Source organism: Ranitomeya variabilis, chromosome 6 (assembly GCF_051348905.1).
Source record: "Ranitomeya variabilis isolate aRanVar5 chromosome 6, aRanVar5.hap1, whole genome shotgun sequence".
Taxonomy (NCBI): domain Eukaryota; kingdom Metazoa; phylum Chordata; class Amphibia; order Anura; family Dendrobatidae; genus Ranitomeya; species Ranitomeya variabilis.
Window position 1 is genome coordinate 4,086,255 of NC_135237.1, and position 23,411 is coordinate 4,109,665.

General features: G+C 47.7%; 1 protein-coding gene across 2 annotated transcripts in view; it reads left to right on the forward strand.

Annotated features, from left to right (window-relative positions):
- Positions 1–23,411, forward strand: part of LOC143781259 (uncharacterized) — a 91,576-nt gene that overhangs the window by 58,598 nt on the left and 9,567 nt on the right. The window contains exons 7-13 of one of the 2 annotated variants that reach the window (XM_077267756.1): positions 707–931; positions 12,559–12,606; positions 19,177–19,224; positions 20,018–20,065; positions 20,530–20,685; positions 20,997–21,038; positions 21,117–21,395. In XM_077267756.1, coding sequence (XP_077123871.1) covers positions 707–931; positions 12,559–12,606; positions 19,177–19,224; positions 20,018–20,065; positions 20,530–20,685; positions 20,997–21,038; positions 21,117–21,395 — 846 coding nt within the window. Of the gene's footprint in view, positions 1–706; positions 932–12,558; positions 12,607–19,176; positions 19,225–20,017; positions 20,066–20,529; positions 20,686–20,954; positions 21,039–21,116; positions 21,396–23,411 lie in introns of both variants that reach the window. The other variant, XM_077267755.1, reaches the window with a different exon arrangement.

Consider the following 23,411-nt stretch of genomic DNA (forward strand, 5'->3'; position numbering starts at 1 on the left):
GCCGGCCACAGCTGTTTTATGTGGTTATAAAGACTGAGTAGTTTGTTAGAGACACACATGCCCCCTATCTGAGGAAGCCAGTCAGGCGAAACGGCGCTGTCGGGGTCACTGTGGAACATCTCCCACCAGGACAGTTATTTGTAAGTTCATTATTGTTTGTCTACAATGGCGTGCCATATGCTTACACACTGCATTGTAGTATATAGAGAAATCTATCAGATGTAGCATTAGAGCACTTTAGATTGGGCAAGTCATGGGTTACTACTGAGGCTAATTACACTTGGTACTATAGGAACTGTTGGTTCCTGTCCATTTGATTGTATGTTATATACCTCTTCTAGTACTGGCTTGCTCTTGTAGCAAATTGTTTATTTTTGTATTTTCTGGTGTGGTTATTGTTCCCAGCCATTTTAATGAACTTTACCCTGCTTTTTTCTACATATTTTGTATTTTTTAATTATGTTCATTAAAATTGGTTTTTAAATTTATAGCCTATGCCTCTTTTTCCCCTTCATATGTTCTGGGGAAATTTTTGGTCTTATGTCATGATTTTGAGGTGTGCTGGATACCTTTGTGGGACTCTTGATAAAATAACGAGGTGACATTTGTCTGATCGTGGCACTATGAACACGGCACAGGTCACATGACTGCCGACTGTCGTCACTGGTCTCATGTTCTGTTTGTATCTTTATTGTTTTGACTACAGGAAGGAGATGGAGACGGAGGATCTCTCGCCCCCTGTCATCATCATCCTCCTACTGCTCAGAGGATGGAGATGAGACTCAGGGGGACTGTCTGTGGGATGAGGGTCTCCCCGAGTCCTCCACTCAATATTGCCCTGTACTGACTGACCCTCATCTGCAGACACCATTAACCACCAATAAAGATTCTCAGGGGCACCATATTGTACCTCCTCCACTCCCAACAACAGGTGAGTTCCATCGCTCTGATCATACAGTACAATGTGGACCCTTTAGGATGGGAGGGAATTGAAAACCTCATGTATGGAGCTGACCGGAAAAGATGGCAGAAGTAAAGGTAGGGCATGGCTGATGAGAATCAGAGAGAGCTGATGAGGACCGGAGAGAGGATGAAGATTGCCAGAAGGAGTCTCTAATAAGGACCATAGAGAAGACAACGAGTACCTGAAAAAGTCCCTGACAAGGATCGTAGAGAGGATGACGAGTGCCTTAAAGATTCGGTGATGAGGACCAGAGAGAGGATGGCGAGTGCCTTAAAGTGCCCGTGTCAGCAGAATTGTGCACAATAACCTTAAGATAGTGTCAGGTCGGTGCCGTTATACTGATTACACTGATACCTGGGGATGAAATCCGTCTTGTGGTTGTTTTTTAATCTTTATTTTCAGTTTTGAGTTTATCATATGTTAATGATATGTACGATTGCCGAGAGCTCCTACTGTGCCATCTTGGAGGAGGAAACATTTTTTCTTCTCCAACAAGATGGTACCGCTGGCGCAATAGTAGCTTTCGGATCTCTATACACACCAATAGCTGCTACTGCGCAGGCGCCATTTTCAAATAGATTTTTTTTTGCACTTGCTCAATAACGTCAAGAATACTTATTAACTGGACACTAAACATGCGATAATGCTGCAGCGCAGGGGCCATGGCCAGCAACTGCCTGCATAAGCGTTCTTTAATGTTTTTTCTTCAGTATGTACAGGTATTCATTATGTAAACTAGGGGGCGGGTCAGTGAGGGATCAGTGACCTGTCAGCAGTGTGCATTATGAATACCTAATCAGAGCACCACCTGAAGACCCCCCTACAGGCGGCCCCGGGACACAGGCAAATCATTAACTAAAATCTGAAAATAAAGATTATACAACCACAAGATGGATTTCATCACCAGGTATCCGTGTAATCAGTATAACGGTGCCGACCTGACACTGTGTAGGTTACTGTGCACAATCCTGCTGATAGGTCACTTTAAAAAGTCGCTGATGAGGACTAGGGAGATGATGATGAGTGCCTGAAAGAGTCGGTGATGATGACTGCAGAGAGAATGACAAGTGCCTGAAAGAGTCGGTGATGAGGACCGGAGAAAGGATGCAGAGTGCTTGAAAGAGTCGGTGATGATGACCACAGAGAGGATGCCGAGTGCCTGAAAGCATCGGTGATGAGGACCGGAGAAAGGATGCAGAGTGCTTGAAAGAGTCGGTGATGGCCAGAAAGAGGACAACGAGTGCCTGAAAGCGTCAGTGATGAAGACCAGAGAGAGGATGATGAGTGCCTGAAAGCGTCAGTGATGAAGACCAGAAAGAGGATGATGAGTGCCTGAAAGAGTCGGTGATGATGACTGCAGAGAGAATGACAAGTGCCTGAAAGAGTCAGTGATGATGACCACAGAGAGGATGCCGAGTGCCTGAAAGCATCGGTGATGAGGACCGGAGAAAGGATGCAGAGTGCTTGAAAGAGTCGGTGATGGCCAGAAAGAGGACAACGAGTGCCTGAAAGCGTCAGTGATGAAGACCAGAGAGAGGATGATGAGTGCCTGAAAGCGTCAGTGATGAAGACCAGAGAGAGGATGATGAGTGCCTGAAAGAGTCGGTGATGATGACTGCAGAGAGAATGACAAGTGCCTGAAAGAGTCAGTGATGATGACCACAGAGAGTATGACGAATGCCTGAAAGAGTTGGTGATGAGGACCAGAGCGAGGATGACAAATGCCTAAAGGAGCCGGTGATGAGGACCACAGAGAGCATGTCGAGTGCCTAAAAGAGTCGCTGATGAGGACCAGAGAGATGATGACGAATGCCTGAAAAAGTTGGTGGTGAAGACCGTAGAGAGGATGTTGAGTGCCTGAAAGAGTCTGTGATGATGACTGCAGAGAGGATGACAGGTCCTCAGGTTGGAGGTGACATTTTCTGACACCTGTGTATGTTGGACTCAAATCAAAGGTCCTCAGGATGGAGGTGACATGTGTCGCTGATGTATGATGGACACACATCCGAGATCTTCATGATGGAGGTGACATCTTCTGACACTGGTGTATGATGGACACATATTGGAGGTCATTATGATGGAGGTGACCTCTTATGTCACTGGTGTATTATGGACACATATTTGAGGTCCTCAGGGAGGAGGATCTGATACTGGTATATGGTTCTTCTCAGAGGAGAGGTGGTGGCAGCGTATGCCCAGGCGGTGGATGAAGGAAGAGTGGTTTGCAGGGATTCCCAGACCCCTGAAGCAAGATCTCCAGTAGTAGAGACTTCTCCACCATTCTACCTAGCTCTACACAAGAATGGTAAATGTGCCATCCACCCTGAGTTTGTGTTACCTGAAGAACTCATCCCTGGGAAGACCCTAACGGTCACTGGGTTTGGGGGTGTTCACCGTCCCTTACCAATGGCCCGGTTTTCCTGGATGGGGGTGCAGGGAGGGGTTTAAGGGAATTGGGGGTGTCTAAGCACCTCCCAATTGTTATATTGGGGACTGAACAGAAAGGTAGGTTGCTCAATACATTCCAGACAACCCTCCCAGATCTGGTATATCATGTGTCACCAATGTTGATAATGTGAGTGTCGAAGTAATGCGTAATGATAATGTATAATGATAATGTATCTTATGGTACAGGAGAACTCAGCCATGTCACGTTGCAGGGTGATATTGCTGAGGATCCCCTAAAAGGAGCAAGCATGAGTGCTAAGGGCGTTGGGACCAGGCACGGGGATCATGAAGCAGGTAGTCTCGTACAGCTGATTAATGTCACGATAGACTGTTACATGGCCTGTAGTGGCTTGCTCATGAGTAGTGATGCTCCTGAGGTATTAGTGGAGGATAGGGAGAATCGGAGGGGATCATAAGGAAGGTGGTCGCGTGCAGCTGACCAGTGTCACGGCGGACGGTGACATGGCTTGTGGAAGCTTTCTCATGATTAGCACTGCTCCTGAGGTATCACAGGAGAAGCACTGGGATTATAATGATGGTGGTCACGTGCAACCGATCAGTTTTACGACGGTCTGTGACAGGGCTGGGGATGGCTGCCCCATGATTAGCACTGCTCCTGAGGTATCACAGGAGAAGCACTGGGATTATAATGATGGTGGTCACGTGCAACCGATCAGTTTTACGACGGTCTGTGACAGGGCTGGTGATGGCTGCCCCATGATTAGCACTGCTCCTGAGGTAACAGGTGAGATGCGGAAAGTTTCACCCCCAGCCTGTCCAGATGGGAGACAGTTTGTCCCACAGCCGGTCAGGGTGGGAGAAAAGTGTTACCTGCAGTCTGTCAGGATGATGGAAAAGCGATACTCATAACCTGTCAGGATGGTGGTAAATTTATGCCCCCAGCATGTCAGGATCGTGGGAAAGCCTGTCCAACCGACGGTCAGGGTGAGAGAAAAGTGTGTCTGTCCCACAACCTGTCAGGGAGGGTGGGATAGTAGGGTCCCCAGTCTATCAGGGTTGTAGAAATGTAGCATCTTCAGTCCGTCAGGGTGAGGGGAAAGTTGTGTCCGCAGCTTGTCAGACTAATGGGAAAGCATTCTTATGCCCTAGGGAGACAACTTACATAGTCGCTGTCAGATATGAATATTGTTTTTTTAATCCGATATTTATGAGAGATAGATTTTCTACGTTGTAGAGAAAGGACGGATGTGACGCTTCGACTCATTGCCGTGGGGCCACTAGGATCCCTCCAATTGAATAGCGGCCTGATAGATGATACTACACCTGTCATATTTCGCAGCGAAGATATCTCATAAGTTGGGGATTTCACAAAATTCTAATATAGCCAGGACATCCCACAATCCGACTCACATGAGGTCATCAAGGGGAGGTGTGTGGGTGTAACTTGGGAGCTAATAAAAGGCAGAATCTGGGTCTGCATCAATGGTCAGTTCAGGAAGGTGCAGCTCACTGTGGTTCTGTCCGTTTTGCTAAGGAGCACCTCCCTCTGCTAAGCTCTGAGCCATTTCAGTGACTCAGATTTAGTAAGTTTATGTTGTTATTCACTTTAATTTTATGTAATTGTATATATCCTATTGTTTTGTTCCCTTTGTAAGATATTTTGTATAATTTTAGACAAACTGCCTATCGTTCTGGATTAAATATAACATTTAATAGCTCTATTCCTATTGTTCAGTAAACCGCACCCTGAAGTTGTTCACTACCTGTCATGGGTGTCCAATTGGGCTGTAATGCGATTGGTGATGGCAGCTAATCATCTTTCTTGGGTTATTGTGGAGTTGGCAGTATGTACACTAACGTTCCAAAGTTTAGGGTCACCCAGACAATTTTGTGTTTTCCATGATAACTGACACTTTTATTAATCAAATGAGTTGCCAAATGAATGTAAAATCTAGTCCAGACATTGACAAAGTTCGAAAAAAAGATTTTTATTTGAAATAAGTTTTCTTCTTCAAACCTTGCGTTTGTCAAAGAATGCTCCCTTTGCAGCAGTTCCAGCATTGCAGACCTTTGGCATTCTAGCAGTTAATTTGCTGAGGTAAGCTGGAGACATTTCCCCCCCCCCCCTGTGCTTCCAGAAGCCCCTCCACAAGTTGGTTTGGTTGATGGGCACTTTTTGCACCATACGGACAAGCTGCTCCCACAACAGCTCAATGGGGCTGAGATCTAGTGACTGCGCTGGCCACTCCATTACAGATAGATACCAGCTGCCGGCTTCTTCCCTAAATAGTTCTTGCATAATTTGGAGGTGGCTTTGGGTCATTGTCCTGTTGTAGGATAACATTGGCTCCAATCAAGCCCTGTCCACACGGTATGGCGTTGCAAAATGGAGTCATGGCCTTCCTTATTCAAAATCCCTCTTACCTTGTACAAGTCTCCCACTTTACCAACACCAAAGCAACCCCAGACCATCACTGTCACGGGGCAGAAATAGGAAAACAGGAGATGAGGAATCTGGGCCCCTGAGCTGCCCCTCAGGCTAGGGGAAGCCCTGTCTTTCCTTAACTTGGGGGTACCCTTGAAGGTAGGGAGGTCCAAGTCACCGACCTGTCCCTGTCTCCTGTTAAACCCTGAACTAAACCCCCAACCTCCACCCCAGGAGGTGAACAGTGTAAACAGCACCACAAAACAAACAGGAATAAACTATATGAGAGTGAGGGGAACACAATACAAAAAGGTGAATGCACAAACTACAAGGTAACAAAACTCAGAACTTAGCTTGTGCACGCCGCTGCAGACTCCACAACACAGATAGTACAGCAACTGAGCTCCAAACACCAGACTTGGCTGACACCAGGGAGCTGCTACTGTGAGGTTGGTCTCCAGAAGGACCTGTATAACCAACAGTCAGCTGATGCACCAGGTGACCTTATAAAGGATGGTGGGAGTGGTCACAAACATCAGCTGACCCAGCAGCAATGCAATAACACCAGCAGCCATCGGGGGAAAACTGCATTAACCCCCAATGACCAGAAAGGAAAAAAGGTTTAAATCAGAGGGAAACCAGATCTGCCACAGATCCAAACATGGATCGTGACAGTACCCCCCTTTCAATGAGTGGCCTCTGAACACTCAACATCAGACCTCACCAGACCTACCTATGGTGAGGATGCCTCGATCCACCAGAGTTCACCTCTTCAGGCACCTGACTCTCAGGTTTATAGCAAACGTGACCTGATGAAAATGCCACCAACGAAGGCACCACAAATCTCCAGAGGGCCGACCTGGGGAATGAGTTGTGTACATGCATAACTGGGGGTAACTCCAACTGATAAGTCCTAGGTGTTAAGAATGGCCGACACCCAATATGGCCCAATCGCCCTGGAACTCCAGGTCCCAGTTGCACACTTCCACCTGATGTTTTTGGTGGACACCCATACGTACTCATTCACACACTGGTCCGGACCTGAACGTTTATTTCCATGCAAACGTTTGCCACAGGACAGAGAATTCTTTGAGGAATTGACAACAGAGGCGTCCCCCTGTGTCACTACACTCACACCCCCACAATGATCCGAGGGAACCACCACCCTCAGCTGACCCCTCCTCCTAAGAGGTCTCTGACCCACCGGGTTAACCTGTAGTGAGGGTAAAGTCTTGCCCCTAGTCCCTGGCAGTACCTCTGCTGCCCCCACTGAAGGGGAAGAGGTAGATATTAGAAGAACGGCAGAGATCGTAGCTCCCAGGCAGCAGTCCTTACACGACTGACCCCAGCTGACTACTTCCCTGGACCACCAGTCTATGACCGGGTTATGTCTTTTCAACCAAGGGAGTCCTAAAACCATGGGAGTTGGTACGCCCTCCAAGACGTAGCATGATAAATACTCTTCATGACAAGCCCCTATACGCAGATGTATATTGTCTACAACTTGTGTAATGCTCCCCTGGCTGAGCGGAGCAGAGTCAATGGCCTGGATGCTTAAGAGTTTCGCTAGCGTCCTACTCATCAGGCCATGGGTCTGGACAAAATGAGCATCCACCAATTTGACTCCTGCTCCACTGTCCACAAGCACCGGAATATTCTCAGTTACCCCACCAATAACCACCTCAGCAGGTAAGGTACACTGAGACGAGAAAATGGAGGAAATATACACACCCTGGTCGCCTCCCTCCACACGACCAGGAGGACATGGCTCTTTAGATGGTGCAGGTACTTTGGAACGCGCTGGGCAGACATTGATAAAATGACCGGTCTGCCCACAGTAGGAACATGCCCCCACTCCACGGCGAACCACAGGCAACCCAGTTTGGGAACTAACTCCTCCCACCAGCATGGGTTCGTCCGCCTGCCCAGGTGTTTCCTCCCTAGCAAGGACTATAGGTGGCACATTTGGTGTATGCCTCTCCCTCAAGCGTCTATCCACCCGGATGGCAAGGGACATGGCGGCCTCCAATGACCTGGGAGCTGCGTACTGCACCAGAGTATCTTGCAACCTAGGGGACAGACCCTGCACAAAATGGCTCCTAAGGGCAGGGTCATTCCACTTTGTGTCTGTGGCCCACCTCCTGAACTCTGAACAGTACTCCTTAGCCGGCCGACTGCCCTGCTTGATCTTACGGAGTCAGGATTCCGCCAGAGAGACGCCATCTGGATCACCATACACCAGAGCCGTAAAAAACTCATCCACCGACCGTAGGGATGGTGAGCCGGTCGGCAGGGAGAAGGCCCAGGATTGGGGATCACCGAAGGGAAACGATGATACCCACCCGTTGTTCCTCACTCCCTGATGAACGAGGGCAGAGCCTGAAGTACAACTTGCAGGCCTCCATAAAAACCAAAAATGTATCTCTCCCTCCAGAGAACCTGTCTGGGAGAGATATCTTGGGTTCTGGTTGAGCCCGTACCTGAGCTGAGGCCCAAAACACCAACAATTGCTGCAGCTGCTGCACCACCTCACCACGCAGCACCTTACACTCCTCTGTGAGAGTCTGTAGCCATTGGGCAAAGGCCTGCATTTGGGCCATGGCTCACCAGAAAAAAAAAAGAAATGGTTATAATGTCACGGGGCAGAAATAGGAAAACAGGAGATGAGGAATCTGGGCCCCTGAACTGCCCCTCAGGCTAGGGGAAGCCCTGTCTTTCCTTAACTTGGGGGTACCCTTGAAGGTAGGAAGGCCCAAGTCACCGACCTGTCTCCTGTTAAACCCTGAACTAAACCGCCAACCCCCACCCCAGGAGGTGAACAGTGTAAACAGCACCACAAAGCAAATAAACAGGAATAAACAATATGAGTGAGGGGAACACGATACCAAAAGGTGAATGCACAAACTACAAAGTAACAAAACTCAGAACTTAGCTTGTGCACGCCGCTGCAGACTCCACAACACAGATAGTACAGCAACAGAGCTCCAAACACCAGACTTGGCTGACACCAGAGAGCTGCTACTGCGAGGTTGGTCTCCAGAAGGACCTGTATCACCAACAGTCAGCTGATGCACCAGGTGACCTTATAAAGGATGGTGGGAGTGGTCACAAACATCAGCTGACCCAGCATCAATGCAATGACACCCGCGGCCACCGGGGGGAGAAAACTGCATTAACCCCCGATGACCAGAAAGGAAAAAAGGTTTAAATCAGAGGGAAACCAGCTCTGCACAGATCCAAACATAGATCGTGACAATCACATTGCCTCCACCATGCTTGACAGATGGCGTCACACACTCTTACAGCATCTTTTCAGTTGTTCTGCATCTCACAAATGTTCTTCTGTGTGATCCAAACACCTCAAACTTGGATTTGTCCATCCATAACACTTTTATCCAGTCTTCCTCTGTCCAATGTCGGTGTTCTTTTGCCCATATTAATCTTTTCCTTTTATTAGCCAGTCTCAGATATGGCTTTTTCTTTGCCACTCTGCCCTGAAGGCCAACCTCCCGGAGTCGCCTCTTCACTGTAGACGTTGACACTGGCGTTTTGTGTGTACTATTTAATGAACCTGCCAGTTGAGGACCTGTGAGGCGTCGATTTCTTAAACTACAAACTCTAATGTAGACCAAAAAAGAAGGGAAATACAAACCCAGAAAGTAAAATTCAAAATATTTTGTTTATAATAAATTAAAAACAGAAATCATAATAAATTACACAAAAGGGGATTGGAACATGGCAGAATGAGCTCAGGCAATCCATCGTATAACATAAATAAGAGTACCAATCAACAATTTAGTAATATAATAGGTACAGGACCAGCAAGCTCTGGAATATACTGGAAAAGTTCCACCAAATAAATGCAAAACTGCCCATAGACAAATATAAATATATCAGCCGCTAAAGTGCGCATTTAAGGCGCTCTCAACATGTATTTAAGTAGACCATATATGAGTGCTGTACCATGTAATGATAATAATATCTATAAAGTGCACGTGCATTAAGTAGAATAGAAAAAGGTATCAATGTATAAGAGAGCACCTAAAATGAAAACCACGACCCCCAGGAAGAAGCTACGTTGCGACACGCGCGTCGGGGTTCCTTTCCTCACGGCGATCCACAGTTGTGCAGGTAACAACATGGTGCCACTGCCTTTACAATGAACCTTTTCATTTTAGGTGCTCTCTTATACATTGATACCTTTTTCTATTCTACTTAATGCACGTGCACTTTATAGATATTATTATCATTACATGGTACAGCACTCATATATGGTCTACTTAAATACATGTTGAGAGCCTTAAATGCGCACTTTAGCGGCTGATATATTTATATTTGCCTATGGGCAGTTTTGCATTTATTTGGTGGAACTTTTCCAGTATATTCCAGAGCTTGCTGGTGCACCGTTGTCCTGTACCTATTATATTACTAAATTGTTGATTGGTACTCTTATTTATGTCATACTATGGATTGCCTGAGCTCATTCTGCCGTGTTCCAATCCCCTTTTTGTGTAATTTATTATGATTTCTGTTTTTAATTTATTATAAATAAAATATTTTGAATTTTATTTTCTGGGTTTGTATTTACCTTCTTTTTTGGTCTATGTGATTTTGGAAATCTACCTGATGAATTTATTTGGTCTATAATCTTTGGATATTAAACTCTAATGTACTTGTCTTGTTGCTCAGTTGTGCAGCGGGGCCTCCCACTTCTCTACTCTGGTTAGAGCCTGTTTGTGCTCGGCTCTGAAGGGAGTAGTACACACCGTTGTAGGAAATGTTCAGTTTCTTGGCAATTTCTTGCATGGAATAGCCTTCATTTCTAAGAACAAGAATAGACTATCGAGTTTCACATGAAAGTTTTTTTTTCTGGCCATTTTGAGAGTTTAATGGAACCAACAAATGTAATGCCCCAGATTCTCAACTAGCTCAAAGGAAGGTCAGGTTTATAGGTTCTCTATTCAGCCAAACTGTTTTCAGCTGTGCTAACATACTTGCACAAGGGTTTTCAAGTGTATTCTAACCATCCATTAGCCTTCTTACACAGTTAGCAAACACAAAGTACCATAAGAACACTGGAGCCTCTATACACCTATGAAGATATTGCATTACAAACCAGACGTTTGCAGCTAGAATAGTCATTTACCACATTAACAATGTATAGAGTGTATTTCTGAATCATTTAATGTTAGCTTCATTGGAAAAACTGTGGTTTTCTTTCAAAAATAAGGAAATTTCTAAGTGACCTTAAACTTTTGAACGGTAGTGTATATATTCCATGCATTGTAGTCGGTTGTATATATGTTATAAAATCACTGTGAGTTCAATCATTGTCCTAGTAGTGGAAGCAGCTGCAACCTCATTTGTTAATCGTTGGTCAATTGTGTAATTGTCCTAACAATAGGGGGCAGCGGAGTTGCATTCCCCTGACAAAAAGATAACAGTTGGAGGATCTGCAACCCCTCCGGCTGTGATCTTTGACAATAAAGCCCCCGTCTCACTAAGCGAGATCGCTAGCGAGATCGCTGCTGAGTCACAAGTTTTGTGACGCAACAGCGACCTCAGTAGCGATCTCGCTATGTGTGACACGTAGCAGCGACCAGGCCCCTGCTGTGAGATCGCTGGTCGTGTCGGAATGGCCTGGACCTTTTTTTGATCGTTGAGGTCCCGCTGGGTAGCACACATCGCTGTGTTTGACACCTTACCAACGACCTCGTTGACGACTCAGACACTGAATCGTCATAATAGCTCCCATGTGACATCGTTGTACAGGTCGCTACAGGTCGCTGGTGAGATGTCAAACAGTGAGATCGCAGCTGCGATCGTTGGAGATCTCACTGTTTGACATCTCACCAGCGACCACATAGTGACGCAGCAACGATCCCTGACAGGTCGTATCGTTGTCGGGATCGCTTTAGTGTCGCTAAGTGAGACGGGGCCTTAAGTCAACTACTCAGATACCTTCCCAGACCCCATTTTGCATCCTTTGATAATTTTCTCCTGACTTTTCGCTATGGTTGTACTATTATTGTGAGTGAGAGTTGTTGTAGAATAGTTTGTGTCTTATATTTGCTGCACTTTCTCTCTATTTAAGTCTATGCACCATTGAAAATTACAGTCACCATGATCAATGACCAACACGCAGAACAAGGATGCCCATTGTCATACAGTATCTGGTCACAGAAATTTATTCTGCAGCATAATTGTTGGCATGTGAAGGTACCTGCCCCTGCCCCACCCCATGCAGACATTTCACCTTGTACATGTGACCCTATGATGGACCTGAACTGAGAAATGCTTATAGGGCATACAGACACAGGTAATGATGTGAGAAGTAAGACCCTGTGTCCTGTATCACATGCAGAGCTCTCTAGATGTTATAATATCTCAAATGCGTTATGTTACATGACCTCTTCTCAGGGTGTCTGGCGTTAACAGATTAATGGTCGCCTGATCGGGATGTCACTGTTAGGATCGGGATGATGGTGTGGTGATCAGGACGATGCTGTGGTGATCAGGACGATGGTGTGGTGATCGGGATGATGGTGTGGTGATCGGGACAATGGTGTAGTTAACGGGACGATGGTGTCATGTTCGGGACGATGCTGCTTTGATCCAGATGACGGTATTATGATCAGACCGATGGTGTTATGATCTGGTGCTACGATCGGGATGATGGTTCTACGACAGAGGTGATGGTTCTACGATGGGGGTGATGTTTTTTTTATCCTGAAAATTTCCTCATGTGATTCATTTCCAGGTCTGTGGACGATAAAATCAGAGGCGGACAGTGAAGATGATGAAGGAGGTGAGGAATATCAATGGTGTTGTGATCGGGGATGATGGTGGTGTGATCGGGATGATGGTGTGATCGGGATGATGGTGTGGTGATCAGGGACGATGGTGTTGTGATCGGGGATGATGGTGTTGTGATCGGGGACGATGGTGTTGTGATTGGGACGATGGTGTGGTAATCGGGACGATGGTGTGATTGGGACGATGGTGTTGTGATCGGGGACAATGGTGTTGTGATCTGGGACGATGGTGTTGTGATCTGGGACGATGGTGTTGTGATCTGGGACGATGGTGTTGTGATCGGGGACGATGGTGTGATTGGGACGATGGTGTTGTGATCTGAGACGATGGTGTTGTGATCGGGGACGATGGTGTTGTGATTGGGATGATGGTATTGTGATTGGGACGATTGTGTTGTGATGGGGGACAATGGTTTTGTGATCGGGGATGATGGTGTTGTGATCGGGGACAATGGTGTTGTGATCAGGGACGATGGTGTTGTGATCGGGGATGATGGCGTGATTGGGACGATGGTGTTGTGATCGGGGACGATGGTGTTGTGATTGGGACTATGGTGTTGTGATTGGGACGATGGTGTTGTGATCGGGGACGATGGTGTTGTGATCGGGGACGATGGTGTTGTGATCGGGGACGATGGTGTTGTGATCGGGGATGATGGTGTTGTGATTGGGACGATGGTGTTGTGATTGGGACGATGGTGTTGTGATCGGGGACGATGGTGTTGTGATCGGGGACGATGGTGTTGTGATCGGGGACGATGGTCTTGTGATCGGGGACGATGGTCTTGTGATCGGGGACGATGGTGTTGTGATTGGGACGATGGTGTTGTGATTGGGACGATGGTGTTGTGATCGGGGACGATGGTCTTGTGATCGGGGATGATGGTGTTGTGATCGGGGACGATGGTCTTGTGATCGGGGATGATGGTGTTGTGATCAGGGACGATGGTCTTGTGATTGGGACGATGGTCTTGTGATCGGGGACGATGGTGTTGTGATCGGGGACGATGGTGTTTTGGTCGGGGATGATGGTGTTGTGATCGGGGACGATAATGTTGTGATTGGGACGATGGTGTTGTGATTGGGATGATGGTGTTGTGATCGGGACGATGGTGTTTGGATCGGGACTATGGTGTTGTGATCGGGTTGATGCTGCATTGATCTGGACAATGGTATTATGATCAGGATGATGGTGTTATAGTTGAGCGAATTTGCTTGGGTCCCTGCTTATTCGGCAAGCTATAACACTTACGAATAACCTGCAGAGGGAACCTGGCTTCCTGGATCGCAGCGGATGATCAGCTGTTCGGCTCTGCAGCTGCATGTGTCGCAGCTGTCACACAGCCATGACACATGCAGTTGCAGAGCCAAACAGCTGATCAGCCGGCTCGCTCCAGGAAGACGGGTTCCCTCTGCAGCTTATTCAGAAAGCACTGTAGCTTGTCAAATAGGGAGGGACCCGAGCAATGGTGCTGCGATCGGGACGATGGTGCTGCGATCGGGACGATGGTGCTGTGAAGGGGGCGATGGTGATATAATCTGCTGCTACAATTGGGTCAATAATGCTACGATCGGGGCGATGGTACTATTTGAGGACACAGCATTGTATCTTAATTAGAGTTGAGCAAATTTGTTTGGAATCGGTCACTGAATCTGAATTTGCCATATTCATGCCATATTTGAACCCTAATCATGCCGAATGTATGTTTGATGATCGGTTTTGAACATATTCGGTAATTTCTACTCCCATTGACTCTAATGACGTTTGGCTGTGTTCAACGAATATTCAATGGCGATCATATTCAGAACCGAATCCGAACAAACTCGCTCAACTCTAATCTTAATTAACCAGACGTCTATTTTCAGCAGGCCAACAAGAATAGACTGTTATCTATATGTTGATTTTTGAGATTGTGTTTCTTTCTGGTTGGTAAAGAAAACAGACTTTTACTTGTCTAAAGGTACCTTCACACTAACCGACTTTACAACGATAACGATAGCGATCCGTGACGTTGCAGCGTCCTGGATAGCGATATCGTTGTGTTTGACACGCAGCAGCGATCAGGATCCTGCTGTGATATCGCTGGTCGTTGCTGAAAGTCCAGAACTTTATTTGGTCGTCAAATCGGCGTGTATTGTCGTGTTTGACAGCAAAAGCAACGATGCCAGCGATGTTTTACAATGGTAACCAGGGTAAATATCAGGTTACTAAGCGCAGGGCTGCGCTTAGTAACCCGATATTTACCCTGGTTACCATTGTAAAAGTAAAAAAAACAACAGTACATACTTTCTGATGTCTGTCACGTCCCACGGCGTCCGCGCTGCTGCTCAGAGCTTCCTGCACTGAATGTGTCAGTGCCGGCCGGAAAGCAAAGCACAGCGATGACGTCACCGCTCTGCTGTTAGTGCCGGCGCTCACACAGTGCAGGGAAGCGGACGCCGGGGGACGCGAATGTAAGTATGTAGTGTTTGTTTTTTTACATTTACACTGGTAACCAGGGTAAACATCGGGTTACTAAGTGCGGCCCTGCGCTTAGCAACCCGATGTTTACCCTGGTTACCCGGGGACTTCGGCATAGTTGGTCGCTGGAGAGCTGTCTGTGTGACAGCCCTCCAGCGACCACACAGCGACGCTGCAGCGATCGGCATCATTGTCGATATCGCTGCAGCGTCGCTTAGTGTGAAGGTAACTTAAGCCTGTAATATTGACAATTTGTTGTAACACATTGTGCTCTTATCCTGGATGACTAGTGATGTTTGCTGATATGCTGATTACATAATGTCCAGGATAGCTAGTTTGTTGACTTTTAAAACAGAGGAGGAAAAACTATGCAAATAGATCACCATTTTTCCCCTTTATCTGTGAATTCTGGTTTGAAGGACACTTGTTAGGTATAAAAAAAGGTTATTTGACTCTGTATGGGGACACAGAGATTCAGCCAAGACATCCAAACATCCAAAGGACCAGAGACAGGACAGCAGCCAAGACATCATGGCTCCATCACGAGAGACACGGATTTTTCATTCTACAGGGTGCCAGCTTAGGGCATTTCGCCCCCGGCTGGGAGAATACAGTTCTACTCCATTTACCATCGCAAATCCATGGATACGTTTGGAGAAAGCCAGGATTGAGACCCGTCGGTCGCCTGGCTCAATGGAGATATTCGCAGAAGCCAGGTTGTGACCCTTGGGTCCACTGCCTTGTAGCTGAATGGATTGTCATCTTCCTACGCTTGTCGTTACCTCTTCTCTGTGTGCGTGCCACAGGTGGGGTAATAAGCCCTGTAAGCTGAAGCCAGGTTGTGACCCTCTGGTCAACTGGCCTTGTACCTGAATGGACTGTCAGCTTCCAAAACTTGTTACCTTCTCTGTGCGTGCCACAGGTTAGGTATTCAGCCCTGGAAGATGAAGCCAGGTTTTGACCCTCCGGTCAACTGGCTTTGTACCTGAAGGACAGTCATCTTCCCAAGCTTGTCATTACCTTTCCTCTGTGCATGCCACAGGTGGAGTATTTGGCCCTGGAAGCTCTGAAATAACAGCTGCCATTATCTCGGTGAGTCAGCGGAAGGGTGATACTCTGTAATGTGCACTGTGGAGAAACTGGGTCAGTGGGTGCTCTCGTCCGCTGGCCCGGCTGTCTTTAGCAAGACTGCATGGACCATGGCTCATACCATTGAACGCCCACTCTATCTCCCAGTGGGCAATACACTACACAGACAACACAGGGTTAAGGTAAAACAGTGTGGCAATACTTTATTGAACCACAACACACAATAGCAAACAGAACAATCCCACCAATTACCCCAAGATGGTGCACATTACAGGGCCTCACCCTTCCGCTGACTCGCCGAGATAATGGTAGATGTTACGTCCGAGCTCCCAGGGTCGCTACTCCCATCTGTGGATGCATGCAGAGAGGAGGTAACGACAAGCGTAGGGAGATATCCGAGAGCAGTCCTGTGTTCTACAGCCGGGTCCGACAGACCCTCGGCTAAGATCCTGAAGAGTCTTTACAAGGTCCAAAGCCAGTTGACACGAGAGTCACCACCTGGCATATCTGACCATCTCCATGGAACCAGGCGACCAGCGGGTCCCAAACCTGGCTTTCTCCAAACATATCCATGGTTCAGAGATGGTCACTGGATCAGATCTGTGTCCTTCCAACCGAAGCCGAAAACCCCTGGGTTGTTTCCTTATAGAATCATAGATCAGTGTCCCTCGTGATGGTGCCATGATGAATTGGCTGCAGTCCTTTCTCTTGTCTGTTGGGTGGTTTGCAGAATGTCTGGCTGATAGCTCTGTGTTACTTCAGTCTCCCAGGATGTGATCTCTGAGTCTTTTTATACCCAAGGCATGTAAGCTATTTTTAGAATTACCCAGGGTCCTTCAGTCTAACATCAAGATAAGGTAAACAATGGTGATGGGATCAAGGTAGCACTATTAGCATATCAGCACACATCAATAAACAAAGCTTAACACACTCTATGTACAGTCACTATTACAGACTTACACAGTATGTTAGATAGTATATCAGTTGGCAAGTCTGTCTTCTTGAACCACCAGACATAAACACTTAAATTCACAAGCCAATATACAGATTAAAAAGCCAGTTCTTTTGGTTTGCAAAAACATGGTTGTCTGGGAAATTAAGATACAATCTGGTTTCTTCACATTCCTCCCCATCTTAATTAACCAGACATGATAGGCTTCCGATTATCCAGTTTCCCTAGAGCAGTGTTCCCCAAGTCCAGTCCTCAAGAGCCACCAACAGGTCATGTTTTGAGGATTTCCTTAGTATTGCATATGTCTTTGAATGCTTGCCTGTCCAGGTGATGCAATTATCACCTGTGCAATACTAAGGAAATCCTCAAAACATGACCTATTGGTGGCTCTTGAGGACCGGACTTGGGGAACACTGCCCTAGAGCATATTCCATATGCTCCTTACGAAAATAAACTCCATACGTAATTGAAAAGTAACTACTGGTATCCATTGGGTCCACGCATGGCTTCCTCCACATTCCATAGTTCCTGCATTAAATTCTATTCAATCTGTTGAAGCTGGAACATCTCCTGTAGTTTCCATTTCTTGTTGAGGTCATATAGTCTGCTGGGTCTGTCTGTATACCTCCCTTGTTGTGGAGCCCTGGATGGTGTGTGAGAACACCAGTCCCCTGCAGCTCCCCCGGGCTGAGTAGTGTCCCACTGCTGCCACCAATTGTGGAGAAACGGGGTCAGTGGGTGCTCTCGTCCGCTGGCCCGGCTGTCTTTAGCAAGACTGCATGGACCACGGCTCATACCATTGAACGCCCACTCTATCTCCCAGTGGGCAATACACTACACAGACAACACAGGGTTAAGGTAAAACAGTGTAGCAATACTTTATTGAACCACAACACACAATAGCAAACAGAACAATCCCACCAATTACCCCAAGATGGTGCACATTACAGGGCCTCACCCTTCCGCTGACTCGCCGAGATAATGGTAGATGTTACGTCGGAGCTCCCAGGGTCGCTACTCCATCTGTGGATGCACGCAGAGAGGAGGTAACGACAAGCATAGGGAGATATCCGAGAGCAGTCCTATGTTCTTCAGCCGGGTCCGACAGACCCTCGGCTAAGATCCTGAAGAGTCTTTACAAGGTCCAAAGCCAGTTGACACGAGAGTCACCACCTGGCTTATCTGACCATCTCCATGGAATCAGGCGACCAGCGGGTCCCAAACCTGGCTTTCTCCAAACATATCCATGGTTCAGAGATGGTCACTGGAGCAGATCTGTGTCCTTCCAACCAAAGCCGAAAACCCCTGGGTTGTTTCCTATAGAATCATAGATCAGTGTCCCTCGTGATGGTGCCATGATGAATTGGCTGCAGTCCTTTCTCTTGTCTGTTGGGTGGTTAGCAGAATGTCTGGCTGGTAGCTCTGTGTACTTCAGTCTTCTCCAGGATGTGATCTCTGAGGTCTTTTTATACCCAAGGCATGTAAGTTGTTTTTAGAATTACCCAGGGTCCTTCAGTCCAACATCAAGATAAGGTAAACAATGGTGATGGGATCAAGGTAGCACTATTAGCATATCAGCACACATCAATAAACAAAGCTTAACACACTCTATGTACAGTCACTATTACAGACTTACATAGTATGTTATATAGTATATCAGTTGGCAAGTCTGTCTTCTTGACCCACCAGACATAAACACTTAAATTCACAAGCCAATATACAGATAAAAAGCCAGTTCTTTTGGTTTGCAAAAACATGGTTGTCTGGGAAATTAAGATACAATCTGGTTTCTTCACATGCACCATCTTCGGTAATGTGCTGGGACTGTTCTTCATGTTATCTGCCTGTTTTGTGGTTCAATAAAGCATTGTCACACTGTTTTACCCTCACCTTGTGTTGTTGAGTAGCGTTACGCTCACATTAAAAGGAAAGCGGGCATTCGGTGGGATGATCCCTGGTCTATGCAGTTTTCAGCTGACCACCTGTGTCCCCATATGCTACAATCGGGGTGACGTTTTTGTTTTTTTCTCCTGACAATTTCCTCATGTGATTCAATCCCAGGTCTTCAAATGATAAAATCAGAAGCGGACAGTGAGGAATATGAAGAAGGTGAGGAGTGACAATGGTGTTATGATCTGAAGGAAGGTGTTGTGATGCGGGCGACAGTGCTGTGGTGCGGGCGACAGTGCTGTGGTGCGGGCGACGGTGCAGTGATGCGGGCGATGGTACTGTGGGCGACGGTGCTGTGATGCGGGCGACGGAGCTGTGATGTGGGCGACGGAGCTGTGATGGGGCGACGGTGCTGTGATGCGGGCGACGGTGCTGTGATGCGGGCGACGGTGCTGTGATGCGGGCGACGGTGCTGTGATGCGGGCGACGGTGCTGTGATGTGGGCGACGGTGCTGTGATGAGGGCGACGGTGCTGTGATGCGGGCGACGGAGCTGTGATGCGGGCGACGGAGCTGTGATGCGGGCGACGGTGCTGTGGTGCGGGCGACGGTGCTGTGATGTGGGTGACGGTGCTGTGATGCGGGCGACGGTGCTGTGATGCGGGCCATGGAGCTGTGATGCGGGCGACGGAGCTGTGATGCGGGCGACGGAGCTGTGATGCGGGCGACGGAGCTGTGATGCGGGCGACGGTGCTGTGGTGCGGGCGACGGTGCTGTGATGGGGGTGACGGTGCTGTGATGCGGGCGACGGTGCTGTGATGCGGGCGACGATGCTGTGATGCGGGCGACGGTGCTGTGATGCGGGCGACGGTGCTGTGATGCGGGCGATGGAGCTGTGATGCAGGCGATGGAACTGTGATGCGGGCAACGGTGCTGTGATGCGGGCAACGGTGCTACAATCTGGGTGATGGTTTTTTTTCACCTCACAATTTCATCATGTGATTCATTCCCAGGTCTGCGGACGATAAAATCAGAGCCGGACAGTGAAGAAGATGAAGGAGGTGAGGAATGTTTCTCATACATGAGATTTTTACATTTTCTGTTTCCTTGCAGCATCAGTCAGATGGAAACTGCGATAGTATAATGAACCCTTAGAACAAGACGGCTGTTGTAATCAGTGAAACCTGTTCTTAGATTCTTCCAGGAAAGATCCTCCTAGCGGACAATTCTTAATATCCTGAGAAACCTCTGTTTATATGTGGCCCAAATCATAGAAATCCCTGAGAACGCAAAGGATCTCATAGTATCTGTCCAGTTTGCTGCTGAGTTATTGAATGGTCACGATGGGAGGGGTAACTTCAGATAACAATCTGTCACTCACCACAACTGCGGCCATTTCATATGTTGTCCTCACACTCTCAGGAATGTTTTTGGATATTGCTACTACCTCCACTTAGTATTACCTACTTCCCGTCAGATGCTGAACTTTCTTACATATTTCTGAATATCTGGACTTTTCTCTTAGGAGGAAGTTGGAGTAATGACATTCCCTCCCCGCAGTCAGTGATGTCTAGCCAAAATCACAGGAGGAAAGGGAGTCAGAGGAAGGGCACCGAGCAGCCATCTTCTAATTTTGTATCACCAGAAGATTCGTACCCCTGGATGGAGCCCTCTGCTGAGGGTGAGAATCTGACGTCCTCTACAGCTTTGTGATGAAATTATAAACAGGCTTAGAGATGGTGGCTCCTGTGACCATATATACAGCAGGCTTGTGGGTAGTCATCCCCTTGCTCCAAGTTGCAGAGGTTGTGAGAAAGCATGGTACCATCCTATCTTTGCACAGCCCCGTTGTATTGTTGAGGTTTCCAGGGATCCATCCATTGCACTAGACATTAGTATTGCACTGGTATAATGTCAGTGTGATGCCGTGCTCTTCGTAACTCTCCACAGGTCCCACTGTGGTCAAGCTGGAGTCTGATCTTCTATCATCAGGTCCTTGCATCCTGGAGTCAGAGACGTGTTCGGAGCAGGAAGGTGAGAGGAGTGCTCTGTATTGTCCTGTAATAAGTCCCTGCCAGCAACACCGATGCCTAATCACTTCTCTTCTGACAGACTCCCCTGGAGCAAGATCCATCAGGAGGTCCCCAAACTTCTCTGCAGCAGAGCTGGAGTATTTTGTGGCGCTAATGGATCACTTCCTACCAGATAATCTCATTCGAGCTGGGGCAATTCCCATCAGGCAGCGTAAATCTATCCTTCAGGAGATCGCCAGACGCTTGGAGCCTCTGTCTGGCTGTTTGCGCACCCCCCGCCAGCTCCGACATCGCTGGACCGACTTCAACAACAGAGACCCAGACCGACTGGAAGAGATACGAAGCCGGATAAGGAGAGGTAACTGGAGGGATAAACAATAAAAATGTATACTGAGACCAAGTGGCACTTAGAGCCGAAAAATTGTAGCTGCAGTGGTCCCTGTATAACTGTTAGAGAGCAGCGTGTGGCAGTAGTATTGATGGTGTTCTACAGTAGTGATGTTACAGGAGACGTGGTATCGGGTCGGGTGCAGAGAGGTGTAACAGTATCCGCCTGTGCCACAAGCAGTAATATACAGAGGTATTACCTGTGCTGCTGCCGAATGGTGGGAGAATAGGATGCGTCCTATAAATGCAATGTCCCCTTACAGTAGCTTCAGATCAGCTTGTGCTAATGGTCATGCCGGTGCAAAAATTCTACCTATACCTATTCATGAATATACTGTGATGGTTAGTTGAGCATGTTAATAAAATGATATTTGTGTCGGAAATTATTTTTTGGGGGGTTGATTTTTTATTAATTTAGTTTAAAGAAAATTTGTAATTAAAATTATTTTTGAAAGTATTTATTTTTCATAAATTTGCAATTCTAATATATGGAGAAAACATGAGATTACTGCGATGAATGCAACTGTTTATTCAGGTAACAGTCAGAGGTGTTAGGAGATCACAGAAACCCGAAATGCTCCACCTCATTGTTCAGACCATGCGGTTTTAAGGTATTGAGGACGAAGATCCATTCTGTCTCTTTACGAGACATTATTTTTCCCTTCCCCCATGACAGCACACCTGAGAGAGGGGATCCGCCCAGTCAGGACAGGAAACCCTACTGAAAATAAAAGGGCGGTACCTCTGTCGCTTCAGTTGGGTTTCCTGTCCTGACAGGAACCCCCGTGCTGAACACGGCAGAAGATTTTTATACTTACCCATTATCAGGCAGCGCCTGTGCGTCGGTCCTCGGGTACTGGAAGTGCCGTCCGCGGGTTCTCCGGGGCTTTGCGGGCGTCGGTGCGGCACGGTCGGATGTCCGGGCTCCTTCCGTGGCTGCCGCACCGCCCTCCTCTCTCTGCCAGCGTCCAGGTGCGGCAGCCACTTCCGGGTCGCCCGTCTGACGTCACGCGCAATGCATGCTGGGAATGGGCGTGCCCGCATGACGTCGGGGGCGGGCACCGGATCCAAGATGGCGGCACCCATGAAGAAAATGCCGGCCGGTGGAAAAAGACTCCGGCGGCGCGGCAGAGGAGGGGAGGGACCACCAGTGGGCACCAAAGGAGACGGGGAGTGCAGTGGATCCCCCTTAAAAGGGGGATGACCACAGAAGATGCACTCATGCCCTAAAACTTCATCATGGAAGTGGGGCAACAGGAGCAGCAGCAGCCGCCGTCACAGCAGCAGCAGCATCAGGAGCTCTCGCCAGATGCCTTGCCGAGCCACCAGCATACCAGGATAAGCAGCCGCTCAAGTGGTAGGAGCAGCAGTCCTCCTGTCCGGCAAGACTCTTCGGCGTCCAGAAGGGACGCTACACGTGCATCTGTCCAGCCTCCGAAACCGGTACCTTTGACTGTCAGCGGTGGTGAGTGATCTACGTGAATGTCACCCTTATGGTAACAGGGTCCATTTTTTCTGTTTGATCACTAGGGGTCGAGGAAATCTAGCGGCAAAACAAAGAACCGAGAATGTGCCCTTTGTAAAGTTCCGCTTGCAGTTCAGTGGCAGAAGGATCTCTGCGCTAACTGCATTAATAAAACTATACAGGAAGAGACCCCTAATTTCGCCACTAGCCTTAAAGACACAGTACAGGCAGAGATAAAAGACTCCTTAAAACTGGCCCTTAAAAAAAACAGGGAGGAAAAGCCGCAAGGTGTCTACGGATTCGGATGTCTCTCAGAGACAGGAGGGTCATAAATCACCCCGGTCTCCCTCTACCTCCTCCGCCTCTATCCAGTCCTCAGATTCCTCCTCAGACAGTGATACAGGGGGTCGACCTTGTTTTCCAACTGAGGATGTAGAAAAACTAGTTAAAGCAGTCAGGTCTGCAATGGGTCTTAAAGAGGAGAAGACACCAAGGTCACTAGAGGATATCATGTTTGGCAGG